The following is a 20,181-nucleotide window of genomic DNA, read 5'->3' on the forward strand; positions in this document are numbered from 1 at the left end:
GAGGTATTTACAGAAGGAAAACTTTCCATTCATAGTCAACATTTACTATATTAGTTACTTATGTTAATTATAAGGAGTTTTTCTCTCTTGATCACTACTATCCTCTATACCAGCCCCAATGTCTGCCTTTGCTCCTGAGATAAAAATTCTGACTTTCTCTTCTTTCAATATGCTTAATACTTCATTTTCACATGGTTTTTCATATCCATTTTTTTCAGAAACTTTTTTTCTTTCTTCAAAATATTCACCCAGTAAGGTTTAATGAAAGAAGTTTTAGCGTCAGAGATCACAAGTTTGAATTCTGCCACTGCCACTGACTTTTCTGGGACTTTGGACAAGTCAGCGATTCACCTCTCTGAACCTTGGTTTCTTCATATATAAAATGAAAGACTGGACAGAGTTGATGGCTAAGGTGACGTCTGCTCCAAATCTCGAAAGAAAGTGATTTCCCTCAAACACAGATATGACAATTTCATTCCCTTCTCAAGTACAAGATCAACTCCTGTTTGACTTTTAAAACCCTTTATATCCTTTGTAGGCTTTGCAATACCCTCCCACTACTCCCTCCCCAGGTGTTCTAAGGAGCAGACATCAGTCATCCTGCTGATCATCCTTGTCTGTCCTTCATCCTCCCTCATCACCTTCATATGTTAGAAGCCTCTGTCCCCTTTCGAGACTCAGTTCAAAAACCACTTTCTTTGACCCCACCAGCTGCTGAGGTTCCCCACACTCAAAACTCCACCTTCTTTTAATTCTCCACGTGTGCCATACATGCTCCTGTCTGCATGTGCTGCTAAAAATGGACACTCCTTGAGAGCAGGGTTATTTTCCTCTTTTGAATTTCTATCCCCAGCACCTAGAAGAGTACTCAGCACAGAGAACTTGCTTAATAAAATGTCTGTTGATTGGCTGATTGAGAAGTCAAGGAGGTCTTTGAGGAATGTTTACTGAGACTATTTCATCCAATTCTAATTTGTATTTTCTTTCATAAATCTATCACAAGAGAAAATTTTACCAGATAGTTAACAATTCTTTGTGATCAGTTGGAAGATAAAAGCATTAGCGTTCCTTATGCTTGAACTTTCTGGAACACAGCCCCACAGCCCACAAGGAAGCAGCTATTTCTGTGTGCTCTGTCTGTCACCTAGCAGCCCACCGCTGGGCAGGCATTAGTAACCCTGAGAAGGGTGCTAACGGCCCAAGGTTAAGTAAGGATGCCTCTGCTGTGCCACACACTTACATCCTCAATGATCCGTTCTGATTCTTCATCTGTTTTCCCTGGGAACCTGATTTTCATGTCTCGGAGAATAAACAAGGTCTGCCTTGTAAATTCTTCCTCTTGTTCTTTAGTTCTCAGGTGCTGGAAAGGATCAGTCTTAAATTCAAACAAAGACAGAGATTTGGAAGTTTTATTTTGCTGCGATGGGAAAGATATTTCTGGGTAAAAAATGATTTGATTTTAAAAATTGCAGCAACTAAATGAAAAAAAAGGAAAACAATCATTTACTCTGATGGGGGCGAGGGAGATGGAAGTTAGCATTAATTACTTGTAGACATCACCAAAGAGCACACATACCATCCAGGGAGGGACTCTCTGCAGGGAAGGCAAGCCTGACGTTAAAAGACTGGTGATGCCAGAGAAGTAGAAACTTCCTGAACTCAGTCACCAAAAGGGGGGATAAAAACAACTTCTTAAACATTTTTACCTAGAACAGGATAATCCCAGTGTAGCAAAGTATACCATGCTTACTGCAGGGTATTTGGAAAAACTCAAAGGAAAATGTATGCCTATGGGCAAAATAAATTCTGTGAAACTGTTTAACAATAACTCTCTGAGACTGAGTGGTGGGTCGAAATAAAGGTTGTTTTTGACGTACAAGGTGCAACATAAACAACGCTCAGCTTATAGGTAGTATAAGAGTATATAGAGAGAGCTGAGAAACAGGTGATAAAGCTTTTGAGACTTAGACAATTAATACCATCCTATAATATCTGCATGGAAGAAGGGAAGTAAATATTTTCCTAGCCTTACAGGAATGATAAAAACAAAAACGATGAATGAGAAAATGAGAAAAACAAAAACATTAAACTCAGGTAATTTTCAATGCAATAAAACTACTGTCTAAGCAGCAATTTAAAAAGCCAACCCAAGGGTCTGGCTGAGGCCTGTTACCCTCCGGTTCTATCACTCAAGGATACTTTAGAAGATTCTTTCCCTTCTTCTGGTACCTGAGATGGATGAAGTCTAAAACTGAGCAGTGTCAGGCCCAATTCTGAGCTGTCATTGTTTATGTTATATGGAGGCGCCGTTGTATGACCGCACCGTTGTATGACTGCACTATCTCAGGATCAGCACTGCCTTCCATATGGTACTTTTTACTAGGCAAAGTCAGATTACAGAATCCTATTTCTTGTAACACGAAAAAGGATAAAGCAGTTACTTACCACTGGAGTCTCATGGTGATCCATGGCAGTAGGCTGGGGTAAACTCCTCAAGGAAGAGGAAGAACGGTTTAGAGACTGAGACCTGGCCCCAGAAGCCGGGCGTGAGACTGAGATCATTTGTCTGGCAGAGTAAGGACGGTGGTCAATCATGGATGGATTCGCTGAGATAGAGCGAGGACAGCTGACAGAGCGTCTGATGGAACCTGTGGAGAAGGGCCTGCATTAGGTCTCTGCAGAACCAGTGGAGAGAGCCAAGGGCAGTTTCTCTCTGACAGACAAAACATAAGACAGGAAACTAGCAGTGGCCAAAGAGCCAGTAGAACAGGGGACATTAACAGCAAATGTGTTTAATTGTGTGAAGTGGAGTCTTGTTCAAAAAGGAAAGGTCCACCTAGGAAGGCTGGGAGAAATGAAATGCCACAAACCATGAATGAATGAAAACTTTCAACGACCCACAAAGCTGGAGAACTGGAAGGGATGCAACAGGGTCACCAGGTTGAACTCATATCAAAATGGAATCTCTAGTTTCATTATTAAATTAGAGTCTCACCTCATATTAACAGAATAGTAACACTAGCTAATGTGACACTTCAAAGTTCACAAAGCACTTTCCTGAAAACTACCTGACGTTATTATCCTCATTTTTTTCAGTTGAGGAAACTGAGGCAAATTGCCCAAGGTCACATAATTATTACGTGTTTGACACCAGATTGAACATGTTCCTAACTCCAGTTCCAACACTCTCTCCATGTGACACCTATTCATCTTTCTATCTCCTGTTTTACCTCGTACATTACCTAATGCATGAGGTACTCAAGGAAAAATCTATTGAACTGAAATGAATGCATATGAAAGCACATGGAATTTCCTTCTTTAACTATAAAAATTAATAAATCTTTATAAAAAGGAATGTATTATGCATGTATATATATGTATATATGTGTATGTGTATATATATATATATATCACATTTACAAGGGAACCACTTTAAAGCTCTCTCTCTTTATATATATATATATAGAACTTCCTTTAAAGTGGTTCCCTTGTAAATGGTGTCTCCTTTGGGCACATAACATTTCCGATTTACCTTTTCACTTTGTGATATAAAAAATGCACATACAAGGGGGGAAAATTCCTGATTTTAAGAAGGAGTACGTAGGCTTCACCACACTGATGAAGTTGGTTAAAAACCCCTAATCTCCTTTAGATACTAGGCATATTGCCAGTTCTAAGAGAAAAATTCTAACACTTCCTTCCCTCTCCCCACCACCAATATTACATGACTTTTTATTCATTCATTCATTTATTTAGTGTAAATTAATTTGTCTTCAGTTTTCAACAATCACTTCTAGAAGTCTTAAATTTTCTCCCCCTCCCTCCTTGATATGACTTTTTAGATCCCTAGTGCATCTTAGATACTGGGACAGAAAATTTCAAGGAGTCCAGGTAAACCATCATTAAGGATCCCATGGATTAGAATTATATTCAGTAATAAAAATCCTAAGAGGAACTAGAGATGGAATGATCTCATTAATGGAATGCTAAAGCCACAAAGAAAAATATGAATGGTCCAAAGGGATCAATGTGTGTGTGCACATTGAATATAGTTGGGTTTTTTTTTTAAGTATTCATAAAAGAGGGAGACAAGACCCATCAAAAGCAACTGCTAAAGCTCAAAAAATAAGTTGAGATGGTGAAGGAGGCTAAGGACAAGTGAAGGTGCGGGTTTGTTTTGGTTGCTATATTTTAACACCTTGCTGGAAGGGATGTTCAAAGGGCTATATAGCTGCTGTTTGGGATGAAGGAGATGTTGATAACTAACAACAGAGAGAAGGCAAAGATGCTTAAATCTGATTTTCCTTTTTTATCAGTACCACGACTAAATTGTGAGATGAGGAAAATATAGCAAATGCCATTTACAGCAATTTTAGTGAAGCATTTAAATTTTTTGTGCCATTCCTGTGTAAAAGATGGAGATGTGAGCATGACCCCAATACTATTTGGTGGATTTTGGAACTAGATGAATGGCAACGCTCAAAGAGAAGTCATCAGTGGTGTCATGTTAATTTGGAAAAGGAGCAATGAATGGAACTGACTGGGATGTGGTGTTTAAACTTTTATTAGTGGCCTGCACAAAGGTATAGAAGGAACACTCATTAAACGTGCAGACATCACAAAGTTCTAAGGGAGAACTAACTCATCAGATGCCAGAGTACAAATCCTGCATGACATCCTTACTAGGCATGGGTAAGATTCCCTGAACAAGTCACTTAACCTCTGTTAGACTTGGGTCCCTCATTTGTAAAATGAATTATTCCCCCCCAAAATGGTGATATAAGCCGTAGGTTTCAGAAGTAAGACAAACCCATGAGGAAATTCAACAGGGAGAAACATAAAATCTAATACTTGGTTCAAAAAGCTCAGCTTCACAAGTATAAGATGGGGGAGACATGGCTGGTTAGCACTTTGTATGAGAAATATTTGGAGATTTTAATGGACAAGTGTGATATGTGTCAACCATAGGCTATGCTCAAAAATTTGCTATAATCAAAAATCTAATGAGCTCTTAGCCGCATTAGGAGGTTTAGATTCCAGTAGAAAGAGGCAGTAATCCCACTGGACATTTTGCTATGATCACATGAATATCTGTAGTTCTACGTTCTATTCTCAGTAGCACAGATTAAGGATAAGCTGTAGGACATCCAGAAAAAGGAAACTATCATGATGAAGGAAATGGAAACCACGCCAGAAGAGGCTCCAGTTGCAAGAAGGAGAGCTATTTTGCCTGAGAAGGCTTAGTGGTCATCGAGAATTTGAAATACCTTCAAGGGGAAGAGGAAATTAGGCATGTTCTGGTTGTTCCCTCAAGGGCAAAGATGTAGAGAAGCAAATCTAGGTCTGCTGTTAGGAAAAACTTAACTACCAAGGCTAACCTGAAGTGAAATGGAATCCACATCAGTGAAAGGCTTCAGGCAGAGTCTGGATGGCTGTGGCTTGGGTGTACTGGAGCATCAATTCCTTTCCAGATATGGGTGGACATGATGGCCTATGATGTCCCTTCTACTTTAAGAATCTATCCTTATGGTAACATGTCAGCCACAGGGAAGAAATGCTGTGGGAGGTGGGGAGGCATAACAATGGCTTCTCTGCAGCTGAGACTCTCCTTTCTCATGTGATATCAGCTACAGGGCAAGTTGCTTGGCTCATTTGATCCCATACAACATTAAATGTCTACTTACCTACAAGGCACTGCTAGGCCCTGAGAAAAAAGGAAGAAAAAATCTGTGCCCTCAAACAGCTTATATTCTCCTGATTACACTGTACATGTACCCCCAAAAGAAAAAAAATCCTCCCAGATAAGCTCATTAGGCATAGGTCTTTTGGCATGTGCCTGCGCAGAAGGAGGTGGGGTTGGGGAAGGGCAGCACCTCCACCCTCAGAAGATACACAGATATGTGTGCTAAGTTGATAGGTCAATATTTAGCTGAACCAACTCACCAGAAGTGGAATTTGTATATGCAAACTGAAAAATGATGAAAAACTACTTAAGCAGTTCTTTTTTATGAACCTCTTCTATCAGGGCACAGTATATTCCAATGAGGGTAGAGGGATATAAATACAGCAGGTCTAAACTCCTTCAACTGGCTTCATTAAGCATATGCTGTTACCTATAAATCAGATGGTTTTCTATCAGCCATTTGCATTCATTCCTGAGAGAAAGTAAAGAAGCTTGTTTACCATGTTCTTGAAGTTAGATATAGTAAAGACAAAGTAAAAATAAGGAGATATCCTTCGCTATATTCTCCAAGGATCATAAAAAGAAAATATGATTAACAGAGGGAGAAAACATGTATTAGGAAAGTCTTCAAAAGAGAAGAATTATACTGAGAAGATGTGAAAAACGATTCACAGATTATATTTTAATACACCCATATGTCCGGCCACAACTCACAACAAGCTTCTTGATCTGAGAACAGTTTCTGAGATAACATTACATTAACTCTGAGATCATTCCTGAACCAGTCATTTTTGCCCTGGCCTTCCTTCATGCACATCCCTCCCCCAGCAGTCAATGTCAATGGGGAGGAGATAGCATTATCTAGGGCAGGGGGAGGGAAAAGAAATTGATTAGTTGTGGGTAGAAGAGCCTCGGCTCCCAAAACATAAAGGAAGAAACAGTATGAAAAAAACGTCCTGGAAAAGACAACTCAGGACATATCCAAAGGATCCAGGATAAGAGGCAAAGGATTAAATGGCCTCCAAACCACAATTATTGAATGAATGAAAAAACACGTTGAAGTGGAGAGCACACAACACCCACCCTTATAAATAGGGCTAGCTTTAAACAGAGAAAGAATAGGAAATGATTTACATAGTCTTGGTCTCATCTGAAGGACAAGGAAAAGTTCTCTGACCACCAGATTTCCCCTCCTTGTCTCTCCATTGGGCCTGACACTGTCAAATTACTCAACCCTTTGAGTTAACGCAAGGAAAGCACTACCCTGAAACTGTTATTGGCTATGCAGCTTCTGGGTGTTTAAATGAGCAGCTAGCCACCTTATCAAGTCCTGAAATAGAGTGGATAACTTTTGATATGAAGGAAGGTATCAGAAAGAATTCTAAACATGTGAAAACCATCCAAGAGATATCATAGGAATTAAGATGGCAGAGCCAACAAACTGCCTACAGCCTCACATTTCTACTGAGGACTAATATTTGCCATGGATACATAGATCAGCGCACCTAAAATCAATGAAAGAATGCATGTTGGCATGTGAAAGAAAGCAGATAAATGATGAGACAGATGAAGAAGGATCAATATGGGGGTCAGAGAAGATGTGTGGGTAGCTAAGTGAGTATGATGAGTTCGGTCAGTCAATCAACTCCCAGATGCCAGCAAAGGCCAGACTTGATCAAAAACACCCGTTTCAAACAAGGGGCCTTACTGTATCAATGATCCACTCACAACAGAACCGGACTTTTGAATCTAAAACTTGAGAAGTCATCCCACTCACAGCAGGTCTTCACAGGGTTGGGGGTGGGCCCACATCTCCTTCCATTTAGAATAGCCATTCTCTCTATTCCCCCTTGATGGGATGGGATGTAGAGGGGGCTGGCTTTTTTTGTAAGTCTTCAACTCACTGGCTCTTATTTAAGATAAAACCAATCAACTTACTGGGCTGTGGAGTAAATTTCCACTTGCAGGTATCAAAATCATAGGTGACTTTCTTCTCTCTGACTGTGCCTGAGAACTCTTCTTCAGATTCAGAGGACTCCTCAGCGCTTTCATAACTGCTTTCACTACTGTAGTTCCTCTGCTTTTTCAATATTTGTGCACTTTCAGGCATAGAGAGTAGAGGCTAAAATAAAAAGATTACAAACAGTGTTACATGATTGAAAGTTAGAGCAAATACTGGTGACATAATAAGCTGGTCATCTAAATAAGCTGGTAGAATTCTGTGAAAGTGACAGAACTAGTTGAGGATCCCACGAGTGCTCATAACTGCCAGGTCATTTGACAAAAGGTCTAATAATTGTTCTGAGAAACATCCTAGGACCATGAGATTGATCGTGGACAACTAGAGGTAGCAGGGATCTCAGACACCATTCTGGTCCAACCCCTTCGTTTTATAGATGCATGTCCTGAGGGCCATGAAGGAGAACAATGCCCAGGACAGCAAAAACAGCAAGTATCAAATGCAGGCTCCAAACTCCACTCCTCTCTAGTCGTTCCACTGTCCCACACTGCCTCCATGCTCACCCTCTCATCCGATGACCCCCACTCAAAGGGTTATTTTTAATCACTCTGTGTTTGAGATTTTAGATGAAGTTTCATTTATGAGCAACAGTTAAAGTCTCAGGATGAAGAAAGCTGAATGGCTAAAATCAAAGGTGAGAAGGGAAAACACTTAGGAGATGAAAAGTGTTACTCTGGGAGATGGGACCAGTTCTGTTCTGCATGATGCAGGAAGGACTGTCAACTGTAAGCTCAAAGATATGTATCCCTGTGACATTGTTAATTAGCAATACTTAAGCAATCACACACACACACACACACACACACACACACACACAGAGGTTTAAAAAAGAAGCAGCTGAGAAAGCTGCTATAAACACAACCAGGGCAGTTTAGGGCTTTTGTCTAAAATATAACTGTCTCAGTTTTACAGCTATAAGACACAAGAGATCCTACCCCCTTAGCATATGTGCATCAAGTGCGCATCCCAAATACACTTATTGATATTTATTGAAAGCTAAGGAATACAACTAAATTTAAAAAAATATTATCCAATCTTCAGCTTGGTCACAAGTTTCATGGGTTTTTAGTCAGACGATGCCTAACTCTAACACAGATGCTCATACCTAGTGAAGCAATCCCATTTCCTTTTCCCTGAGCTACAGAATAAATGAAGCATATAATGTGGAAATTAACATGTTGTGGATGTTTTTTTGCTTTTGCAAGAAGGAATCATATTGAAGGATGTATTAGCATGAATTCCAAATGTAATGTTATCAAGTTATAGGCCCTCTGCTGAGGGCCACCTGTTCCTAATCCTTCTGTATGACATTTTCAAAAATCCCAGGTGAAAGAAGAAGACAAGTGGGGATAGGGAAAGGTCTTACTTCAGAAGAACATGCTCAGCCTAGAATAAGATATATTTGCAACTTAGATATTTCAAGGATTGTTTGCTACACATACCATATGTCTCTGGTTACTAATGGGAATGATTACTATAGTAATGTGTTAACGGTAGTAGTCCTATGTTAAGTGAAAAGGAAGGCATTGTAACCTAAGCATAATCTATGACAATTATTGGGTATCATGAGGGTCCACTGAAATAATGACTGTCTGTTGTTGCTGAGGAGGGTGAAGATGTGATCCAAACAAAGTTCCTGGAACACAAGCCAATCTAAAGGCTGGTCTTTCTGAAGTTTTACTCCAAAGGATACAGGAAGGAGAGGTAATAGCTTCTTTTTATAAGAAATGGTTTAAATGTAACTAGACACCAACAATATTGAAATTGTCTCTTAAAAAACCAATCAGCTCAGATGAATTTATTCCTTGAAAATATTCCATGCTTTCCTACACCTTTGTGCTCTTTCTGTCCTCTCTGCCCTCTGGAAACCTAACATCTCTGCATTGTTAATTCAAAGATGGTCTCTCCATGAAGCCTTCTCTCATGTCCTCCCAACATTCAGTGGGATCTCCTTCTAACTATGCTCATACTTCACTTGTAACATTGATCATATAATCTTCTAAGTTATATTTATCTGTTTGTGTGTCTTATCTGCTTTAGTAGATTGTAAACTTCTTAGGGGCAGGAGCCATCTTTTATCCATCCTTGCCATCTTTCTCAGCACCTAGTTTCGCACCTTGCATAGAGCAGGTATTTCAGATAGCTACTGAGTGAATATGACTCTGAATATATCTGTACATCTTAGCATTATGAAAAAATCTATATTTAGGAAATGGATTAGTATGAACAGAACTTAGTTTGTGAGACCAAGAAGACATTTTTCAATGCTGTCCCTTAAGAAGAACTAGAGACCTTGAGCAGACTTATTAATGTAATTAAATTTCAGTCAATCTTTAAGATATGACATCAACTCCCAAGTTCTTTATAGACTTGAATGGCACACATGTTACTCAAACCTTTAATGAAGGTCTGTATAATCTGGCCCAATGGACCAACTATATAGTGAGACATAAGCCAACACATTGTTGAAACAGTAACAACAGAGTGATAAGTCACAATGGCACAAACTATATACCGCAGAGCACCTAAACACAATGGGAAGCTAGACATGAACTGTACACTTCATTTTCCATCTTGCTAACTAATAATTCTCAGTCTTTCTAACACATGGAAATCAATTAGATCACTTCTTCCAGTAAAAGCCCCATTCAACCTTGACTTCATAAAAATTAGCTCCAGTAGATGAAGACATAATTCTTCTTTCCAAACCACCACAGCAATCAGTTCAATAGTTTCCTTACAAAGTTACTTTCAAAACAAAAGGATGCTTTGGAACTCTGTTTCTTTCAAGGTCTATGGGTAACAATATAGATTAGAAGCCACAAGCTACTGAAAAAAATATACTTCAAGTATAAACTTCTGGAATACCAATCTTAATCACTGGAAATGCTGCTCTTTTCCATTAACAAAAATAATTGCCCTATTTCAATTTAACAAATGCATTGAGTTAGTAAAGGGACAATTAGTTAACATTTTTAAAAGGAAACGGTGATCACAAGAATCAACATGGCTTCATCAAGAACAGGTCATTACAGATGAACCTCATTTTCTTTTTTGGCAGAGTTCCTAGGCTGGTAGATCAAAGGACTGCTGTAGATTTAGCTTACCTAGATTCTAGCAAAGTAGTTAAGTCCCTCATGGTACTGTTATAGAAAAAGTTAAGGAGAGAGAAGGCAGCAAGATGATACTGTGTTACATATTCAGAACTGGTCAAACTGGACCCCAAAAGACATCATAGACAGACACATCAGCATGGAAGGAGTCTACAACTGAGCTCTTCAGGGCTTTGTGTTTGGCACTGTACTATTCAGCATTTTTATCAGGGGCTCAGATAAAGGCACAGATGGCATCTTTAGCAAAGGTGAGGATGACACAAAGCTGAGAGAGAAAGGAAACTGGGTGATGGGTTCAGGTTTCAAAAACATCCCAGTCATAAGAAAAATAACCGTAATCACTTGGTCAAAAATAAAATTCCCAGAGACAAAAAGGGCAAGTCATTGGATAATACAGAGGTTGGTATCGATGTGCTCTGTGACGGCAACTCAATGAGATACAGTTTACAAGAAAAATTAATATGATGTTATCCTGAATAGTCCAGAAGAAAGAGGATAACAATCTCACATTTTACCTTATCCTGGTTATAAAAGTGCCAGAAGACTGGGTTTAGTTGTGTGCATCGCATTTTATAAAGGACAGTAATCAGAAAATTTCTAGAGTCAGGTGACCAGGATGGTAAGAGAAGAAGAGATGACTGCTTTGGGGGGTGAGGGGAGCTGAAGGTCAGGATAAATGTCTTCAAGTATTTGAATGGCTGTTATGCAACAGAAGGAAGCTAGAAGGTAGAATAAGGAACCAAGAAGAAAGAGCAAAAGTTTCAGAGAGGTTCCTTTAGGACTAACGTCAGAAAAAACTTCCCATCCGTTAAAGCTGTTGCATAAGATGTTTCATTAGGCAGCATATTACTTCTCACCAGATGCCTTTAGGAGAAAGAAGTATGGATACGTTGTTCAGCTGGTTCAGCTCACTTCACTCTGCATCAGTTCAAAAAGCCTTTCTAGGTTTCTCTGAAAATGTCCCTTTCATCATTTCTTCTACACAATAATATTTTGCTTAATTTCTATACCATAACTTGCTCATCTGTTCCCCAATTGATGCATATTCACTTAGATTCCAGTTCTTTGCCACCACAAAAAGAGTTATTATAAATAGGATGATACATATTTATTAATATTTCTTTTTTCCCCAATGTGTGAGGAAGATAGAAGTATTATTTGTTAACTGAAAATAGAAAAAAAAATATAAGAAAGAAAAAAAGAGAAGGCTAAATGAATATATCTGGAGTTGTAGAAATTACTTAGAGGTGAATATGGATTGGTTTATGTGACCTCTGAAATCCTTTCAAATTCAGAAGCTTGATGATTTTGTGCCCATGATTCGCCTCGCACTGTGTTAGGAAGTGAGATATGTCTTTGCATCTTTTTTTTTTCCAAGGATACAAGATGAAATAAATACAGAACAGTACATAATACAATGTTAAAGAAGATAAAGTAATATAATTGGTTGCAACCAGAGCTTTGAGTGAAGCCTTTTTCAAAATGTGTCTTCTATGTTCAATTAACAAAACACGTGTTTGGGATACCTTCTCTATGTGTTTATGTATGTATGCGTGCATGTTAATACATAATACATGATATAATTACACAGTATAACAACATTAAAGGTTTATAATATAATAAACCAAATTATATGACATGCTTTAGTAATATATGTGGTATATTATATGATTGACACCACCTCTCCCAGTCTTCTCCTTTCCTCTGATTGAAAAATTGATTCCTCCCAATACCTTCTTTTACAAAGGGTAAAAACAGGCTCTCAGATCATGCCACCCTGCATCTGCTGCTCTGTCTGGTTTTACCTCCCTGGAACAAGATGCTCTGTGGTGTTCCCTTACCACCCTTTTGTATGCGATCTCCCTCCTTGAGGACAGGGACTGCCTTTCTTTTCATCAGCTGTATCTCCTGCACTTAGCATCATGCCTAGTATGTAGGTGCTTAATATATGTTTTTTATTGGATATAATATTATGTTGCTTACATGCATAAGCATATATGTATGTATGTATATAGTGTATGTGTGTATATATGTACATATGTGTATACATACACAGAGTGTCCCAAATGTGTACTTAAAACTCAGATTTTTGAGACATTACATATATGTGTGTATGTGTATGTATTTATACATATGCATATTACACATATATGTAAAGTCTTAGTGGAGTTTTAATTTTTAATTAAGTTCTACACATACTACAAAATACCTACATGCATGCACACGTGTGTTTACATATATCTGTGAATAAAAACAGAAGGAAAGAAGAGAGAAGCACACGTTGTACTCTATCCGTCTCGTCACCTTCCCCTCCTCCTAGGTTAAGCAACTTCTCCTTTTCTGTACCGTGTACCGTCTCCAGCTTCACAATACTGTTTGGAACCCAAAGCCTGACTACTTACAGGCAACACTTTTGTCTGAAATCGCCTGTTTCCAGATAATCAGGATGTGGTCTCATCCTATGGAAGAAACAGCAGTCAAGCATTACTATCCCCCCACTGAGCCTCACCAGAGAAGCATGGTGACAAGAACCCCTGTTGGGCAGAAAGGGGACAGAGGCCAGGAAAGAAATGGTCACACCTGCAATAAGCAGGGCTGACTGGACAATTTCACACCATTTCGGTGCTTTTATGGCCTGAGATGGCAAAGAAAAACAGCAGGGAGAAGAACTTTTATACCAAGATGCCTACTTACATGTTGTTACTGACTGACCTACTTAGCCTGAAAAGAGGATAAGGCAAGACCCAGGAACTGGAGAGAAAAGCCTATGATCCTATGTCATCCCATATTCATGGGCCCAAAACAACACTCCTGGCAGCTGTCACTGCCGCCTGTACTGACCACTGATTCAATATTTCTCATCCTATGTGGCACAGTCTGATGGTGTCATGCTAACTGTGGCCAACCTGACAGGAGAAATAACATTTAGCAGCATCCACTTTTAACCCAAAGCATTAGAGAACATACCTTAGGTCCTCGTGGTCTAGAAGTTTTTCCCATTAACTTCTCATCATCTATTTCACACTGTTCTAGAAGATCCAAAATATCTTCTTCCTAAAAATATGAATCGAATTAATTGTTCATTAATTAGGAAATGCACCTCAATCAGGGTACTGGCAAGGATTTCTGAGATTATTTACTCAACCTGATGACTTGTGCTGCAGAAACACGCACAGAATGGCTACAGGGGAAGAACATTTTTGCTAAAATTTGAAACCAGAGCCAGCACACATCTGAAATATGTTACACAATGTATTAAGAGATCAGGAGAATAATCATCTTCTACATGGCACTCTACTTAAAACATACATTTACTTCAATTAATTAAATCAGCTCAATAATTTTATTTTATTAAATTTTTTTAGAAAAAAACATAATACAAAAACCTGGCATTCCACCCTCATTTTTCCAGGTCACATTTTTCATAAACTATATTTTTTTACATTACAGATCTAATCAGATGGCAGTAAGCCTCAACAGCCTGCGAATTCTTGCTGGTCTAGTGGCTTTTCTTCACACCAGGGTAACCTCAGGTCCTGGGCTAACTAGCACACCTGAACTAAACAGTTTTTTTTTTCAAATTTTACAATAACATCTTTAGAAACTTCATGAAATGTTTTCATTTTTAGCAATAGTAAGACCAGCCCACAAGTGGATTGAGAGTCTTCTGCACTGTGTTCCAACACTCCAGCTTCTGTAATGTTCTCCATCGTGATATTTTCTGAAGACAGGAGGAAAAATCATCAGAACATACAACCAGGTGCAGGCTGGGTATAGCAGAGCAACAGTAATAGTCTTGAGTTATCTAACCAAGAAAGGCTGATGGATTCTGTAAGTTCTTTCCTCGACCCACACTAATTGCAATAGAACTTCACTATTTAAAAAAAAAAAATGATTTACTATGGAAAGTGCTACTCTGGTATAGAAAAATGGAGTCTTGGTACCCCATTCAGGAAGACTAGATTATTGAAATGTGCAGGGGACTTGTTAGAAAGTTTCATGTGCAGGATGACCCCAATGGTAAACTCTAAGAATATGGAGGAGCTCCAGAGTACTTTGAGGGAGAAAAAAACAACTTTAAAATGAACTTTTCTTCCCTAGTGCTATTTCTCAGATGGGGTAGCCATGAGCTGTAGATGTCAGTGGATAGTTGGGAACACGGCATTACTAAGCTCCTGTCCTCTCTCATACCTCTTTATTTCTGCTCCAAGGGATGCAACTTTCTCAACAAAAAAACAAAACAACAAAAAACAAAAACCTATGCCAACTCCTCTAGATCTTAAAAATACTTTTTTTGTGGGAGATGGATATGAAAACAAATAGCTCTGATAGTCATGATGGGGGTTAAAAATTGAAATTACCTTTTATTTCTCTATCTTCAACTATGAATAGCAGTTCTATATCTCCTCCTCTAGCTGTGCCCAAATAGAGCCTATTATGTATTTTTTAAGTAAAATCATGTGACAATCAGTTTTTAAAAGCACTTTCCTTTTTTAAAAAATCAAAATAATAAGGCCATGTCAATCTTCTGCAGGACAGGAATTTAACATAGAGGAAAAACCCTATTCCAGGCATCTCATTTTATCTCAAACGTATGCCACTTGGTTAATAAATGCTGTTCATGAGAGATTGAACCAAGAGAATAGGCAGCAGGTTCTTCACTGAACACATAACCGCCACTTTTAAAAAGTTAAACTAAAATAAAAGCATATCTCAAAGTGCTCATGGGGGTCAGCAGTGTCATCTCTATAAGTGAAAGTCAGCAAAATAGAAATCCTAAGATCACAGATACAGCAGACGGCATCTGACGGCATCCTCATTTTCACAAGTAAAGAAAGGGGGCCAAGAGGGGCTAAATGACTTGCTCAGTACCACAGAGGTAACATCAGAGGAGAAAATGTTCTTTCATTTTATAAATATTTTTATGTCATACAAGGTTACTAAATAATTCAAACTGCTAAAAATATCCTTGAAATGAGAAGTGCTTCTGTGAATTTTGTGATGTGGGCTTATTTTTCATTAAGACTGAATAAAAATTATCAGAGTGTAAAATGGAAACAGAAATGGAATATAACATTCATTGTCATTATTCAGACTCTGAGGGCCTCAAGTTCGATTTTTAAAGATTTCATATTCTAGTAAATTTATGCCAAGTTTAAGCTAATTTTTTAAATCAAAACATAGGGAGTATGTATGTGCAAGCACATTTGTTTATGCTTACTAAAATGCAAATACTAATATGACAGTAATTGTCTAATTCTATGATCTGGTGATTTCATTCATTTTCTATAATCACTTCAACTCAAAGGGGGTTATGGAATAAATCATTCCTCAGTCTGTTTTCAGGAGTACCAAGTGTTAGCGTGAGCACAATCTGAGCAGTAACGACAAACAATTAGAAATTTCTTAGAACCACAAATGGCACATACTCATAGAATTTCATCTTAGAGACCTTTTCTGGGCCTCAAAGGAAGGTTGACTCTGAAGCCTTTTCCAGCCATAAAATTTGGAATCAATGAGATGATTTAATCCAGGTCTCTAAGGCATAAAGGTAGTCAAGAAGCAAAGTCAGAAGTCCCAATGAAAGGACAGAACATTTTCCCCACGCTGGGATGGTCATCCTGATTTATCATGTACTGACCAACTTCAAAGCAAAAATTAACCAGTTAATTGCCAATTCTCCAGCTTTCACATAAATGTGATTTTTCCAACACATGTTGGAAATGTGTTCAACAACATTCCAACACATGTTCCAATGTGCAAGCTGCCCTAAATTATCTGGCTCCTATGATCAGATGAGAGGGTGAAAAAAAAGGATTAAAAATTCCAAGCAAAAACAAGGGGGCTTAAGGACTTCACCAGAAGTGCATAAATTCATTTTATGTTTTTCTTCACTTAAACAAAGAAAATTAAAGTTGAGATCATAGGAAGACTGGGAAAGGAAGAAAGAAAAAATATCTTCTAAGTTAAAAATGATGCCAGCATCAGGGGAACAGAAATTCTCGATAAAGTGTCATCAGAGTACATCAAAGTTTGCATTTTCACATGTGTGTTGGTATGTTTGTTTGAGTCTGAAAAGAACATGACCAACAACCACTTCTAATAGGCTATGGCATCCATTTCAGTGTGCTTAACTACAATGTATGAATTCTCTCCTTTGGCAACAATAATTCATGGCCCCAATCTATTGTCAAGAAAAGTTTAATTTTTAAAAATAAAAGAGTTTGAGTGATGTCTTGCTATATATATATATATGAGAATCACGATACCTCATCAGGGTTTACCTCACTTCATTTGTCGGTCATATTTAAAGAAGACAGTCTTACCTTCATTCTTTTTAAAGGATTATTCATTTCTCGCTGAAATAAAGATGCTCTTCCCGAAAGAAATGTCTGAAAGGCAGTGGCCAATAAATGCTCATATTTTTCAAGTAATGATTTGTCTTCAGGAGGATAAATTCGCCTGCAATAACAGACAGACATGCTAAAAAGAAGCCTCCTTTCATGACGTAGCCATTGAAATAGAACCTGGAGAACTACCATCAAACACTGAGATTCAAGGAAAAACAATACATTTTTAATGAGTCATCCTTTAATTAAAAACATTCAGGATCTACTGAAATGCCTAGCTTGTTTGAAAAGTTCACCAACTGGTTCAACTTCTTATGCAAAGAATCGTAAAGGATTTATAAATGAGGAGAAGGAAAAATAAGACTGTGAGGAGATTTGTTTTCAGTTTTGGAGAGGGAAATGACACTCAAGTGATACTGCTACCTAGTTGTTACTATGATTTTCTGGCTTAGCTATAAAGAACAGCTTGGAAAAAAGGTTTTTTCATCAATCCTTTCAAAGGCAATGAATGTCTACCAGTCAACTGAGGGAAATAAGCTATTTTAAACAATTAAGGAACAGAGATCAGCTCTTTTAGGCACTTTTGTGATGTTCTCACCATTACTTTCCACAATATTATGATAATAACATGATATTATCAAAATAATATCTTCATCATAATAATAGTAAACTGAGCCTGGGTCTTCACAGACAGGATGACTGGAGACATAAGATCATAATACAGATAATGTCAGAAAAAAAATAAAAACCTCCTTTAGGAGGCTTCCTTGAGAATGAGTCATAACTCATTCTATCAGCCTGCCCTTTTTGAATAGATAGCGAGCTCCATCTAAGACTTCCTTATTCTGTTATGATCAACGGCATGGATTTTCTGGCACACAATACAGTACCTGCTGACTGGGGTTAACAGGGATGCATTAACTGGCCTAGATGGTATGAGCATCCAAAAGAACTAAATATGCAAAATGAAGAAGAGGAGGAAGATCAGAGGGAGATAATTAGAATAAAATCACAACTAGGCAATGTCTAAAATGGGGTGATGGCAACAGGAATGGAAAGAAGAGAATAGAATCTAAATATGTAAAATAACCAAAGAATAATTTGAAACTGTAAATAATCAAGCAAGAAATGGTCAAGTCCACAAACATTTATTGAGGGCCTACTATGTGCTGGGCACTAGGCTACATGCTATACTTCAGATCCCAGGTGATTTTGAGACAAAAGAATTCAACCAAGGCTAATTAGTTAGAGAAACTTTTACATGAAAGTGGGGCTTGAAATTGGCCTCAAAGGAGACATGGGATTTAGAGTCATGGAGGAGAGGCAGAAAGGAAGGAGAATCACATGAGCAAAGCCACAGAGGAGAAGAGAAGCACAACATTATTACAGGAAACAAAAAGACTTGCTTCAATGAGTCCATTTGTGTGGGAAAATAGAAAACAGATTAGCCAGGCAAATTAGAGTCAGACCAGACTGCCTTCAATGTGGAGGAGGTATGGAATAATGGGAAGAAGCACTGGACATAGAGTCCCCAAGAGCCGAGTTCAAAACTAGTCCCAGACCTTTACTAGCTCTGTTGTCTCTGGGCAAGACACTGAACCTCTAAGACTGTGCCCAGATTTCTCATTCATAAAATGAATGTAGCTGAACTGGATGACCTGTAAGGTCCACTCCAGATCTCAATCTAGGAGTCTATGACCTCACCAAAGAGGTAAAACTGAACTACTTTAAGCTCTAGAAAAGAAGCATGAGACATGCTGAAGAGGAGATTAACAGCACCAAAATGTGCAAAGTGGTCTGAAGGTGAGAGAGGCTAGATGGAGAGAGAGTAATCAGAATGAAGTGATTAGGTCCTGTACTAATAATGCAGGGGGGAGGGAGAGGAGGAGATAAACACAAGAGATGCCATGAAAGAAAAGTTCAAATTTGGCCAATGACCAAAATACTAGTGATGGAGGTCAGGGAGGAGTCACAGATGACTGTTGTGTTATTGAGACCAAAATAATGGCACCACCAGTTCTATCATGGGCAGCTGGGGGCCACCTAGGGGCAAGAACATAGACTTGGAGTCAAGAAGATCTGAGTTCAAATTCTTCCTCAGACATGTACTAGCTGTGTGAACCTGTGTGGACAAGCTGCATAGTTCTGACCATGTCATCTCCCCATCCTCCAGTCAATAAAACCCCAGTAACTTCCTCTTGCCTCTAGGAGCAACTACAAAATGATGTATTTGTCTTTCAGTATCCTGCATCATCTAGTCCTAGCCCCTTCTTCCCTTTCAAGTATCCCCTTTCCCTGCCATGCACCTCTTTGATCCTGGGACAATGGTGACCTGGCTATTCCATAAATAACACGCTCCATCTCTTGACTTCTGGCATTTTCTCTGATTGTTCCCTATGCCTGGTATCCTCTTCTTCCTCTGCTATGACTACTGACCTCCTAGGCTTCCTTTTGGTCCCAACCAATAACCCATCTTTTACAAGAAGCCTTTCCCAACCCCTCTTAATTCCATTGCCTTGACTCTTGATTATTTTCTAATTACCCTGTATGTAGCTTGTTTGCATGTTTTCTCCCCCACTTGACTGCAAGGTCCTTGACAGTAGGGGCTAGCTTTTGACTCCTTTAATATCCCCAGCACTTGGCAGAGTATCTGGTGCATAGAAGGCACTTAATATTTACTGATTGATTGAACCTGGCCAAGTAACTTTACCGCTGGCTGCCTTGGTTTCCTCATTTATAAAAATAAGCACGATAATAATACCTACCTGAGAACAAAATAATGTTTCTAAAGCACTTAGCAACCCCTCAAGTTCTCTATAAATAGTATTTATTATCATCAATAGAAGAAAAGAAATTGGAGGTGAATTTGTGGAATATAATGAAGAGCTCAGTTTAAACAGTAATGTTTAAAAATATAACTGGCAATCAGACTTAGAGGTGTAAGTGGGTGTCAATACAGAATTTGAGATCTAATAGGAGGTCATAATTAGGGAAAAGGATAAGATTTTCTAAGCA

The 20,181-nt window shown here is 38.5% G+C and overlaps 1 protein-coding gene across 8 annotated transcripts in view; it reads right to left on the reverse strand.

Annotated features, from left to right (window-relative positions):
* Window positions 1-20,181, reverse strand: part of TTLL7 (tubulin tyrosine ligase like 7) — a 233,682-nt gene that overhangs the window by 74,548 nt on the left and 138,953 nt on the right. For all 8 annotated transcript variants that reach the window (XM_072648853.1, XM_072648847.1, XM_072648848.1 and 5 more), the window contains exons 13-17: window positions 17,143-17,278; window positions 13,784-13,870; window positions 7,622-7,805; window positions 2,446-2,648; window positions 1,241-1,375 (exon numbers count right to left, since the gene is read on the reverse strand). In XM_072648853.1, the coding sequence (XP_072504954.1) occupies window positions 1,241-1,375; window positions 2,446-2,648; window positions 7,622-7,805; window positions 13,784-13,870; window positions 17,143-17,278 (745 nt within the window). The remainder of the gene's footprint in view (window positions 1-1,240; window positions 1,376-2,445; window positions 2,649-7,621; window positions 7,806-13,783; window positions 13,871-17,142; window positions 17,279-20,181) is intronic.

This window comes from Notamacropus eugenii, chromosome 2 (assembly GCF_028372415.1).
Source record: "Notamacropus eugenii isolate mMacEug1 chromosome 2, mMacEug1.pri_v2, whole genome shotgun sequence".
NCBI lineage: Eukaryota > Metazoa > Chordata > Mammalia > Diprotodontia > Macropodidae > Notamacropus > Notamacropus eugenii.